Genomic DNA, 13,186 nt, shown 5'->3' on the forward strand with positions numbered 1-13,186 from the left:
TCATGACACATATGTGCATGAGTGGAAGGTAAATGATGGAGGCTACATGATAAAAAAAATGCTTGTGGGGTCATTGCTAGTACAGATGCATGGAAGAGGGTTGTACAGGAGCCATTGGCTCTGCCACCTGGGTGTTCTGGGAACCCTCTGAATCTGTTGGGGATAATTTGTTGCAGTTTTCACGAGGAGAATTTAAGCAAACCCCTTCCATCTCCCATAAATAAACTGTGGGTTGAGTGCAATAAAGGCATTCCAGTTTGGCATTGCTGCTTGCGTTTCTCCTACTGGACCTGAAGTTTCACCCCATCCCCATTTTTGCATACAAGTACAAATGTCAACGCAGTGAAGAAGGAAATCGTGGCAGTTTTAGGAAGATGGCTTTGGTCTAGAAGGTCATGGAAAGAATTGTGGAAGTTGTAGGTCAAATGTTGTGAACTAAGGCATCAGGGAGGGAACTGTTACTGTTTAACATGTTGCAAAAGACTTGAGATACTTGTCCTGACTGTTTCTAATCATTAAACAAATTGAAACCTTGTTCTGTTCTTCCTCAGGGCTGTTTTGTTGGCTTTGATCTAGCACACGCTGTTGGAAATGTTGAACTCCACTTACATGACTGGGGTGTTGACTTTGCCTGCTGGTGTTCCTACAAGGTAGGAACTAGCTAATGCCTGGAATCCTTTTATTTCACATTGGTCTTATTCTAAAGAAAAAGCTTGGCCCACGACTTATATTCTATTTCTGTCAGTCCTGTGTTTTCTGATTCAGAAAATAATGAAGTCATATGATAGAATAACATGAAAAACAATTTAGTTCTATTATTCCTACAACTGTAGAAAATTTATTCATTATTTTTTTACGCTACTATGAAAAGAAATTAAGTATACAGAAAAGATTCCACACTAGAGCTTAATTCTTACTGATTAATGCCTTTAGTTTTGATGGATATGAAAACCAAGTTATAATATCTCTACATACAGAAACAAAATTTTTAGACTATGAGTATTTGACACAGAGCATTTGAACAAAGACTTTGAAATCTGTTAAATCTTAGTTGAACTGCTACCTGATAGTGATGCTGGGCATTCCATGGGCACCTCTGCAGGTTTCCAGACTCTCATGTCCTGAAGGAAGGAATTGGACTCAGATATATGAAGAAAGCAGGGCTGTGTGTTAGAGAAAGGTAATTTTCTAGGTAGGAAATTGCAAGAGCAAAAGGAGCTCAGTAGTTTAAAAGACCCTACTCCAGGGGATTGCAGCTTCGGGGGTCTTTTTTTAAAAGCATTCTATGCAAGTTCTATCTGTTAAATGTAATTCTATATACAACTTCATGCACCACAAGCATGTGTTTTGACCAACTTAGGTCTCCCCCAAAGGGTGTGTGTTAGCATTTTAGTGAGTCACAGATCACCATCAGACACCAGCCCCTTGCATCGGATGGTACCTGCACTGTTGCTGAGATTAGTCAGCCTACAGGAGAGGATCGGGCCAGCTAAGTTTTCAATACATCCAAGGCTCTCCAGGGCCTCACTCTGCCACACTCTCCTGATGCAATAATTTTAATAAAATTTCGTGGAAAATAATATAGCTACATATTTTCAACTTAGTAATATTTTTCATTTGTTTTTCTTTTAACAGTAAGACCCAATATTCTGTTTTACTGCAGAAGCTCAAATAATCACAAATTTTGAACTGGTCAAAAGTTATGGGCTTATTGAAAACAAGTAAAAATGAAAACAGTGTTTATATTTTTCTCATGTATTCAAGTAAACCCATAAAATTTCACTTCTTTTCCAGTATTTAAATTCAGGAGCTGGAGGTCTGGCTGGTGCCTTTGTCCATGAGAAACATACTCATACAATCAAGCCTGCGTGAGTAGAATCTCATAGCTTTTATTCTGTTACAAACAAATCTGTGCGCATTCTTAGGATGTTAAATGTTCCTAAAATTGCTCACGAACAGGAGCTGGATTAGATTATAATTATTTTACCACTCCATTAACAGTACCATGCTTTATCAGAAAGAACTGCTTTCCAAAGACTTCAATTGGCTGGATGGGAAGTTTAATCAAAAAAGGAATCTCCAATGCAAAATGAGTTCTAGCAATCATGTAGAGCCAACAGTTTAACGCAAAAGCCCTCTTGAAATTTATACTGTTTAAATGTGCTGCTTTGGCTTTCCAATTGCTATAAATACAAGCTGTCCCCCCACCCACCCAAACCACAGTGTTGTGGCCACAACATGAAAGTTACAGGTTGTGTTTGCGTTCCCCAATGCCAAAGTGTCACATGAACCATTGGAACCAGGACTTTTACCAAGTTTCAATTGCTTTGCCCTCTGAGCTGGCCAAATCATCTTCGGAGTAAGGACAGTGGACTGAGCACTCCTCCACCTCTAGGGAATAGAAGGATCAGGGGAAAAGGTGAAGGGTCAAGGGAAGTGATCATTGTTTGACAGAACTGGAGGAGCAGCTTCAGGCAGTACATGAACAACTGGCTCTCCTATCCTATGGCCCAATAGCTAAGCCCAAGCTGAAGAGAGAGAAAAATGAAAAATGGAAGAACCAGAAGGCAGAAAACATCAAGGTCAGGTTGGGACTGATGAAGATGGTGAGGGGCCTCAGGTACCTTGACCCTTTACCCCAAGGAATCTAAGAAAGCAAGTGACAGTGGGGGTGACAATGCTGCTATTCTAGGCCACCTGGCTTTGGACTTTCAGGAAGAATTAACAAGACACCCAGGGAGGCCACAGAGACAGCCCCACCTGGCTTGCCCATTGATTAGGATCCAGAGGAGCAAGAAGACAACAGTCCCATGAGTTACAGGGAGAAAAGGCAGTTGAGCCTGGATATCAAGATTGCCTGGAGAGAAGCTGTATTGAGCCACACACATCACCTAAGCTAAGGAGCCCTCTTTATGTGACTCAAATCCAGAAGCAATTGGGATTGATTTTGAAACTTACAACCCATGCACACTTAGCTTGAGCACTGTTTTATCCTGTCCATGAAAGAAACTTAGAAACCTGACATTATTAAACATGTGGGAAGAGTTTGAAATACCAAATGGTTAGCCACCCCCCACCCCAAAGATTTTATATATATATACATGCATACACACACACACACACACACACACACACACACACACATTTGTAATAACAATTAATGAAATAAAGAAACCATGGATTTGAAAGAGAGCATGGGAGGATCTGGAGGAAGGAAAAGAAAGGGGAAAATGATATATTATATTATAATCTCAAAATATAAAAGAAATAACTTTTTTAAAAACCTCAAATAAGAAAGGAAGGAAGGCAGGAAGGGAGGGAGGGAGGGAGGGAGGGAGGGAGGGAGGGGAGGGAGGGAGGAAGGGAAGAAGGAAGGAAGGAAGGAGCCTGTGGGAATGGCCAGGGAGGAGCTAGCTTTGGAGAAGTGGGAACTACAGCACTTACAAGATGTCAGTGGACATCATAACTCACCAGGAAGCCTCTCAAGAGGGTGAGTATGAAACCAAGTTACTGTGCACCAAGTCCTAGTGTCTCGCCAAGTCCAGCCCCATATTTAGCTCCTCATCCTCATCTTCCTCTTCTTATGACACCATTGATTTTGATTCAGTCAGGCTAAGAGACAGATGGGGCAGGAAGGGCCAGACCCCTTAGCCACACTGCCCCAACACTTCCCTCCATGTTGTGACACTTCTTCATCTCACACACAGCTGTAGGAGATCCAGCTCTGTAGGGAAGAGGATCACAGGGACATTCACTGAAGTAGGGATATGAGTGAAATAAGACTGAACTCCCCAGGCTGATTGGCAATGACCTCTTAGATGTAGAATCTCTTTCAGAATGATGGAGATGGGCAAAGGCATAAGTAGCAGAGGGCAAAGGCCTAGCATGAGGCTACCTGAAGACACATCTCCCCTGTTTACTCCCAAAGACCCTGTTTGGGGGGTTTTGTTTGTTTATTTGTTTTTGCTTGAATTTACTTAAGCTAGGTAAGACTGGGAATGGTCCTATGTAGCTAGAGTTTCTCTAGCTACAGTTCTACCCTCAGCCTCCATGGGGATGAGAGGAGGCAAGAGTTCTCTTTCTTTGTTTGCTTTTTTGTTCCATTTCATTTGGAGCCTGAGGATTTGTTCATATCCTCCTTTGGATCCCAAAACTGTCTTTCCTTTGTCTCTTGATTCTAACTTGTAAATAAGGAAAATGTTGAAAGAATTAGACATTAGAAAATGTCTTATTCCTTATCAATATAAAGACAACCAGACTGTGCCTAATAGAGGCCTAAGTGTGCTGTTGTTCAAATTGCATCTATCTTTAAAGCTGTCAGTGTTACAGGATAGCTTGTAAGGAGTATCTTCTCTCCTGATAGACTTGATAATCCATGAAACCTAAAGGAGCTGAACATTGAGCAATAGACTGGTACTACAAAAGCAATACTTGTGTGCTTCACACAACTCTCTTCATGTTTTACAATAAGTGTAAATACAAGCACAGTGTACCAACATATTTATGCATTTTTATTTGATGAGGGAATTCATTGTGTGCCTTTTATTTTAATCTGGTGTGGAGATAAACAAATAACATCTTATTTGTTTTTGTCCTGGAATGTGTTTGAAGAGCATCAGGAATGCCACTACGAGATACAGGGCTGCTGGTTAGGTTTCTTCATCCCCTTGCCACTGGCTCAATGATTTAACCTTTAAAGAAATTACAGGAGAATTAGTAGACCTTGGAGCACCTCCCATTTCTGCAATCCTCTGCATATTAATCCTAGAAATTTAAGATCATTTTCTGTGGGTTACTTAATCATGTCTGAAGTCTCTTCAAGATTTCAAGCTTCTAAAATTAAAGAGCACTTTTTCTTTGGACAGCTATTTAGTCAGGCCTGTATTTTCCTTAAATATATTGCTGTCAGTACATTAAATTGTTCTCTATATCCCAAATCTTCAGAAAAGACTATAAAGCACATATTATGAGAATACTACACATATTTTAAGTCACTGTTTTTAGGTATGTATGTGTGTGTGTGTGTGTGTGTGTGTGTGTGTGTGTGTGTGTGTGTGTGTGTTGGGGTGTGTACATGTATGGTACATGTGCGGGTGCTGCATGCTCATGTATGTATATCTAGGTGTAAAGGCCAGATATTGATTTCGGGTCTCTCCTCAGTTGCTCTTTACCTTATGTTTTGAGACAAGGTCTTTCAGTGAACCTGCAGCTCAATGATTTGGCAAGGACAGATGGTGAGCAAGTTCCCAAGACCCCCTTATCTCTGCCCCACAAGTCTAGGTTTACAGGTGTGTATGTGTACTAGCACTCCTAAATTTCTAAATAGGTGCTAGGGATCTGAACACAGGTCCTCACGCTTGCAGAACAGGCATTTTATAAAATGAGGTATCTTCCTCACTGGGAAGATAGCTCAGTAGACAATGCACTTGCTCAAGCATGAAGACCAGCATTTGTATTCCCAGAACCATAAAAAACCAGATGTGTTTGCACACATATGAAAGTATCAGCCTGCCTGTAGTATAATGACAGACACAAACAAGATCGTCTCCAGAAGTTCACAGGCCAGCTAGCCTGGCTGGCATATGTCACAATGAACAATGAAGTAAATATCCAAGGTTGTCCTCTGACCTCCCCACATGTGCACCATGGTGTATGTCTAAACACATGCACAGGAACATGCAAGCACATACAATACATACACATAACAAAGGTGGCTACCATTTGAGCCAGCTTAGTTACTTTCTACATAGTTGACAGACAAGGTATTTTTGACTTTTGTGTGACGAGTAACCTTCTCAGCCATTTCTCATACTCTGTTATTTAAATTGGGATTGACGATCTGATGTGTGATATCACATTGAAGGGCAAACTGGTTACAGAGGGACAGAGGAAGAAGTAATTTATATGTGCTTTAGGCCATGCTAGGAGTTAAGCTCTGACCTCCCAGCAGAGGTGCGTTGTCCTTGATTTCCCTTGCAATGACGGGGGAGAAGGTGGGGGTGAGGATGCTCTTCTGCACTGCGTTCTGTAGACTCCCTAAATTATACTTTCTTGCTGGTGTGCAACTTTAAGATTATTCCTGCACTTTCAATGCACTTCCCCTAAAAGAAATCATATCTGCCTCTATTGCATACACAAGTTTTGTGAGAAAAAAAATAATTTGATGTATCCTAAGGCATTAAATGTTGCCACTTAATTTTATTATATGTCATAAATTCATATAGGGCTACATAAATATATTCAAAGTTTCAGAATGAATAAAACTAGGTGACAGTTCTAAAAATTAGGACATTATTTGACACTTAATCTTTAGGACTTCTTTAATACTACCCCCTGGTTACATTATTGGCTCCCAGTGAACATGTAGCATTTTGCCCAATCAAAAGCATAAATTCTCCAGCGAGAGATAACTCCAAAGTTTATGGTTTCTGACCTTCTAGGATATCAAATTATTCTTGACTGTCATCAGTTTCAGTGGACCTTTGAGGAGCTGACTGAATTTCCATTCCCCGAATTCTCTCTCCCACTGGTCTTATAGCCTACTGTTTATTCCTCCCTCCCTTCCTCCTCTCCATTTTGAGATTTATGAGGCAGATTGTATAGCCCAGGCTAGCCTGTTCTGAGGCAGATTGTGAAGCCCATGCTGGCCTGGAAGTCAGAACAGTCTAGCTCAGCTCCTGAGTGTCTCATTCATTACAGGTGTGTCAGCTACACCGGAAAGGGAGCTCCTTCGATGCTTACTTTGTATTTATATAAGCTGTCGTTTAAGGTTTTTGAAAGATTATGTTGTGATGTACTGCATTTTAGCTAGTCAGCTTGGCATGCGGATGGGCTTAAAGCAGGCTTAACCAGCAAAGCTGCATTACAAGAGACTGGCTTTTGCTGTTTGGTCTGTTGTTCATGTCTTTGTGTCCTTAAAGCTTCTTTCCATGTGATGTCAGAACGACGAACTCCAGGGCTTCCTGTTTCTAACCTGAATTCCCTCTTCCAAACCCAGGATCATGTGGTAATTTGTGTTAGAGACCTAGAGCTCTGCAGGCCTGGGATGTTGCAGATTTTCGCAAGAGCAGCGTAAGCTATTCCTGGCGATCTGCTCTTGTCTGCGATGAGAGGCTTAATGCTTCACTGAAGCTTCACTTTGTGCTCCGTAGTGGGCTTTCTTTCTTTGTGCCTCTGCCAATCAAGCAACATCCTCGGGAAAACGTTAGAGGAAGAACAAATATTGGAAATGTCAAAATAGGACACTGAATTAGACGGATTCCATAAACAGCAGTGGTGTCCAGTAAAGTTGTATTGAAATGAAAGGCTGTTTCCTTGTGAATAGTAATTATCATGCAAAGACCGCATATAACTTGAATTTCAAAAGTATAATGCTAATTCTATTGCCAATTAACAATCATATTTCAGTTGTTAGGTCTCAGGTTTCAGTTAGTTAACTGTGTTTAATAAATCTTCTACTCGAAAAACCAAAAAAAAAAAATCTTCTAATGCCTATACCCTATCCATTTGCATAGGACTGCAGAGTTTTTTGTTATTAAATTATTCATTATTGTAGCTGAGAGCAATGTGAACAGCCTCAATTCAAATGCAAGGATCTGAAGGCTAACAAACTTGACACAAGGCAAAGTCAGCTTTGTTTCTTGAAAAGGCTGACATCTAGTGGTTGAAGATGTTATTTCAAATTAATAACAGTCATTACCATTCGCCTTTACCAGATATTTTCACACACACACACACACACACACACACACACACACACACACACACACAAGCACGCACACTCACACAAGCACGCACACTCACAACACAATTTTTTTTAATCTTTTATCACAATACTATGTACATTGCAGCAGTCTGATAATCAATGTCTTTAAAAAGATAAGAACAGAATGTAGGTGGGAGTAAAGGTATGGAGGAATTTCAGGTGTATGGTTACAGAAATTTTAGCTATTCAGCATGGATGTGGAAAGGACTGCCTTGCAGAAATGGATAGTCCATCTGGTGTGAAATGAATCACAGGAAATGAAGCACATTCTAGAAAGTTAGCATTTGCTATATAACTTTGCAACGTTTTTGATGCAGTATTTCCATCAGTGATGGATGCATTGTGTCTATACCAAGAATTTTAGTCCCTTTTTTGTTAGAAAGTGCTTGTTGGACCTTGTCCATAGCTAATGATATAAGATATTTCTGAATATTTTGTGCGTGAAAAGAATGAGAATATTAGAGAGCATAGGCAATCTACTGTGCAAAGATCAGAACTCAAGCCATCTCACCGTCTTCTAGTTCAACATCACCCTTTCTCAGAGCAACGTCACATTTTAACCTCCCCTACTTAAGAATTATGATATATTAGGACTGCTATGAATGAATTACATATTGGGAATCCCTCAACAGATATTTCAGGTGGACTGCAGCTCAATCTACAAAGTTAATAACTGCCCTAAAACAATGGGAATATATTTTAAGTTCTTTGAGTGTTTCAAATATGTCTTGTATTTACATCACTGCCTCCCCTTCCTTTATCCTCCAGTTCTTCCCATGCCCCCCATTTTCTTTCAAGTGCATGACTTCCTCACTCATTATTATTGTATATATATATATATATATATATATATATATATATATATATATATATATATATATATATATATAATCAACATAAACATAACCTACTGAGTCCCTTTAGTGTTCCTCATACGTGTATAGATTTAGGGCTGACCACTCAGTATTGGATAACCTGTCAGGGGGCTTTGTCACAAGAGAAAACTGATTCTCCCTCTCTCAGCAGCCATTAATTATCTAGAGTTCTTCAGCTGGAGGAGGGCCTTGTGAGATAGGTCTCCCTCCCATATCCACACTGGCATGTTCATTGGGGTTGTCATCACACACATCATGCTCTGTTGTTGATATATCAAATTGGGGCTTCGCTCCCCACAGTCAGTTGTTCTTTGCATTTTAACCAGTTGTGTCTTTCTTTCTATATGGATCTCCATGTACTACAAAGAGAATCTTCTTTGATGAAGGGTGAGGGTTTATTCTTATCTGAAGGTATAAGGATAATTATTTAGAATGCAGTTAGGAATTATATTGGTTTAGGAAAGCAACAGTAGCACATTATCCTTTAAAGTCTAAGACCTGACTAGCTGCCAGCAGTTAGCTAGGTTTACAGTAGCCATTATGATTTCCCTCCTGTTGAGTGGGCCTTAAATCTGACTAGATGGATTCTGGTTGCCCCTAAAACGTTAAGTGTTACTGTTGTACCTTTTAGGGTATCTTGCCATTCTGGTCATTGTTGTTCATAGGCTTTACAGATGGGACTATTAGTTGCTGACCTCTCTTGGTAGCTTATTTAATAACATCACTAGATACTATGAGAGCTAGTCCTCAGGTAGGGGCTTTCTAGGTCCATTCCAACTTGATTCTTTCAAGTACTATATCTGAAGCGGTTTCTTCACCAACGGGTCTTACCTTCAAGTTCTGGGAGGCAACTGAGAACAACAGCAATAGCTGAAATTGTTTGGAAAGTCTCTCGGACTCTCCTGAACAAAAACTTGAAGGGAGGTTTCTTATGGCTGGTTCTCAAGGGGGAGCATTACCACTCCAAGTGGTGCAAATTCACTTAATATATATGTGTATATATTGTATATGCCTTTCTAAGTAAACATAAAATAATATGAAAGGAGTCTTTTTATTGCAAAGGCTTAATAATCAGAAATGTTTGGGAAACAGCAGTGTTCAAATGACCTTGACTTTGTGTTAGCTTTACAAATGTCACCTATTTCATATGGTCCATGATAATGTATAATGTTTGCCCTTTTGATTTAGGAATTCCAATGATACCTGAATTCTATGAAAAGTTTTATTTTTTTTCTGCAAGATCCCATAGACTGTAATTCAATATTCAGCACCCAACCTGTTTTTATAAAAATGGATATTCTGCTTTGATTGGATGTGCAGAAAGATGATTTCTGTTCACAATGTTAACCTTAGTCAGTCAGATCCTAGTGCTCAATGTTGTTGTCCCTCATTTGCACTCTGATTTAGCAGATCTCCAAACACCCCCATTATGTTTGAACTCCTGAAATGTTCATTTCTCTTGGAATAAATTTGTGAACATTTTAATTGGTCCAGAATGATGCTGATTGATAATTTTGATGAGAATTCTCTAATTTTTAATTTATGTCAACACATTTTCATAACAACTTACAGTCATTTGATTGAAATTTCTAAATATAGATGACATTATTTTAAAAACTTTATTAAGGGCTTTCCCCCTCTTTATTGCTACAGATAGTTTGCAAGTTAAAAAAAGTCTGTCTAACTTAGTGAATGGTTAAAACAAATTATAGATCTCAGAAGCACAGGTTAGTATCATTGTTTTGGCACTTATTATGTACATAAAATGATTCTCAGAGAAGTCCAGTGAAGAATAAACATATGCATCAAAATGTCCTACCAAAAGACTTGAAAAAACATATAAGCTTATACCATGCTTCACCCAACATTGATTTGATGTTTCCTATATCTACATACATCTAGAGGCATGCCCAAAACCGTATCTAAAATGGAAGCCTTGCTTTAGTTTCTCAGTGATCTCTTCTGACTCACTACTTACCGAATCCTCTGTTGCTCCTGCATAATGTCTCCTTATGCAAATGCTCCTATAACAAAGAGTAGAGGTTGCAAAGGAAGGTGCATGTCTAGGACTAGCTCAGCCCTGGGGATAATTTTAACCACACATTTGTGGAAGAAAAAGTGTCCATAGCTAGCCATTATTATCATCAAATTGCAAATTGTGAGAGTTTCTCATTATGCAAATAGTACCCAGTGTCGAACACAATACAGTGATGCAAGAAAACAAAGATTTTCCTACAAGAAAAAATGTTCACGCATCAACCACCCTCTTATAAAATTAGTCCTTACTTGAACATCCTTCCTCAACTAAATTGGCATACAATTCTGTGAATTACTTTGTGTCATTTCATCATAAACAAGAGAAGATACAGCGAAAGCATACTGAACATTAAAAGTAAGATCTTTCCAGAGAGTCACAATGTAAATAAAGTTGAAAAACTGTTGATTCCCAAACATGGGCAAGAATATGCCATAGTTAGAGCTGTTAGCATAGATAGTTGAAGAAATCTGATAAGAATCTTAAATCAAATAACTGAAATATTAAGGATTTTAGAGAAAATAACTGTTAAAAAACATCTCCAAGATCATCTGGAAAGAGTTAAACCTTATATAAAGGAATGGATGTATTGTTTGTTCTTTTCAAAATTTGTTTTCTAGGGCTAGAGAAATGACTCAGCAGCTAAGAGCACTGGCTATTGGTTCAGAGGATCTGGATTCGAATACAAGCAGGTGCACATGATTCACAGCTGTTGGTAATTCCAATCCCAGGTGACTCCCCTACCCTGTTCTGGCCTCTGAGGTCACAAGATCCACATGTGGTGCACAGATATACATGCTCGAAAAGCACCAATACATACAGAAATTAAAAACAAAATAATTATTTCAAATGGTATCATTTCAATTTCAAATTTATCAGATTCTAAACTGAAATTTTTCATAATTTTCAACTTCATATTAATTTTTTCTATTTATTTTTGTTTCACATGTGTGGGTGTTTGTCAGTGCTACATATCAGTGCCTAGTAGCTGCAGAGGCCAGAAGAGGGCGTTAGATCCTGAAATTGGAGTTATAGATGGTAGTAAGCTGCCATGTAGGTGCGGGGAACTGAACTTCAGTCCTCCGTAGGAACAGCCAGTGCTCTTAACCGATGAGCCATCTCTCCAGTACTTTCATGTACTTATTTTAAGGTAACACTTCAATAAACTACTTTCTCCATTACATTTAAAATCTATTTCAAAAGATATTTGCTCAGTTTGTCATCAAAGGAAAAGAATTCCAGTGTCTTTACATACATATGTGTGTTGTGGAAGTATAAGTCTATATATATATGAATTTATATTTCCAACTCAATAATTAAATTCGGCAAAGCTTACTATGTATCTTATTCCTACCTGAGTACCCATCTACATTCTCAGTGCTTAGTCATGTAAATGGAATAATACTGAGTGGGTTAAAATGAAGCATAATTACAACCTGCAAATGTTTTTATGCAAAAACCTCTTTTTTCTTTTACTAAAAATGGATTTTTTTTTCTCATATAGTATGTCCTGAATTGTGTTTCCCCTTGCTCTACTTTCCTAGTTCCCTTTCAAACTCCCCTTCCCCAATCTGGATTTACCCTCTTTCTGTCTTTCATAAGAAAACAAACAGATCTCCAAGGGATACTAATATAATAAAAACAAGATAAAACTAACACATTGGAATAGGACAAAACAAACAATATAAGGAAAAGAACCCAAGAGAAGTCACAAGGAACAGAGACCCACTTGTTTCCACACACAGGAATCCCAGAAAAACACTAAACTGGAAGCCATAATATAGATATACAAGGAACCTATAAGGTAAAAAGAGAGAAGAAAAAATATGAATAAATAAAATAAAAAAATAAGATACATTTGTTTTTTAAAAAAAGGAAAAAACCCTGACATGATATTATTAGATAGGGAACATCCAAAGGTGATGCTGAGTTTGTTTTCTGATGGCCATCTACTGCTGGACATGCAGCCTACCATTAAGAGTAGTTTATTCCCCAGTAAGACTCCCTTGGATGTAGCTGAAAGTTTTCCTGTATCCTGGCCTGCTGGTGGTCCCACCAAATCTCTTCCACTTGCATCCCCCAAGTAAGCACACAGAGGCTTATATTAATTATAACTGCTTGGCCATTAGCTCAGGGTTATTACTGACTAGCTCTTACATTTAAATTAACCCATAATTCTTATTAATGTTTAGCCACATGGCTCAGTACCTTTTCTCAGTTCTGCCTTGTCATCTTGCTTCCTCTGTGTCTGGCTGGCAACTCCTGACTCAGCCTTCCTCTTCCCAGAATTCTCCTTGTCTGTGTCTCTCACCTATACTTCTTGCCTGGCTACTGGCCAATCAGCATTTTATTTATCAACCAATCAGAGCAACACACATTCACAGCATGCAGAATGGCATTCCACAGCACTTGGAGGAAATTAAACTTTCATTTACAAGTGGTTATCAATTGGAGATTGCTTCTGGGTTAGGGTGCAGACCCGTGAAGGCCCTGTGTATGTTGTTTCAGTCT

General features: G+C 38.9%; 1 protein-coding gene across 1 annotated transcript in view; it reads left to right on the forward strand.

The window, feature by feature from the left end:
* The window catches only part of Kynu (kynureninase), a 138,357-nt gene that overhangs the window by 84,039 nt on the left and 41,132 nt on the right, over positions 1–13,186 (forward strand). The window contains exons 9-10 of the mRNA XM_052725648.1: positions 552–650; positions 1,795–1,868. Coding sequence (XP_052581608.1) covers positions 552–650; positions 1,795–1,868 — 173 coding nt within the window. The remainder of the gene's footprint in view (positions 1–551; positions 651–1,794; positions 1,869–13,186) is intronic.

Source organism: Peromyscus californicus, unplaced genomic scaffold, assembly GCF_007827085.1.
Source record: "Peromyscus californicus insignis strain IS unplaced genomic scaffold, ASM782708v3 Scaffold_7__1_contigs__length_154581171, whole genome shotgun sequence".
In the NCBI taxonomy this organism is placed as follows: Eukaryota; Metazoa; Chordata; class Mammalia; order Rodentia; family Cricetidae; genus Peromyscus; species Peromyscus californicus.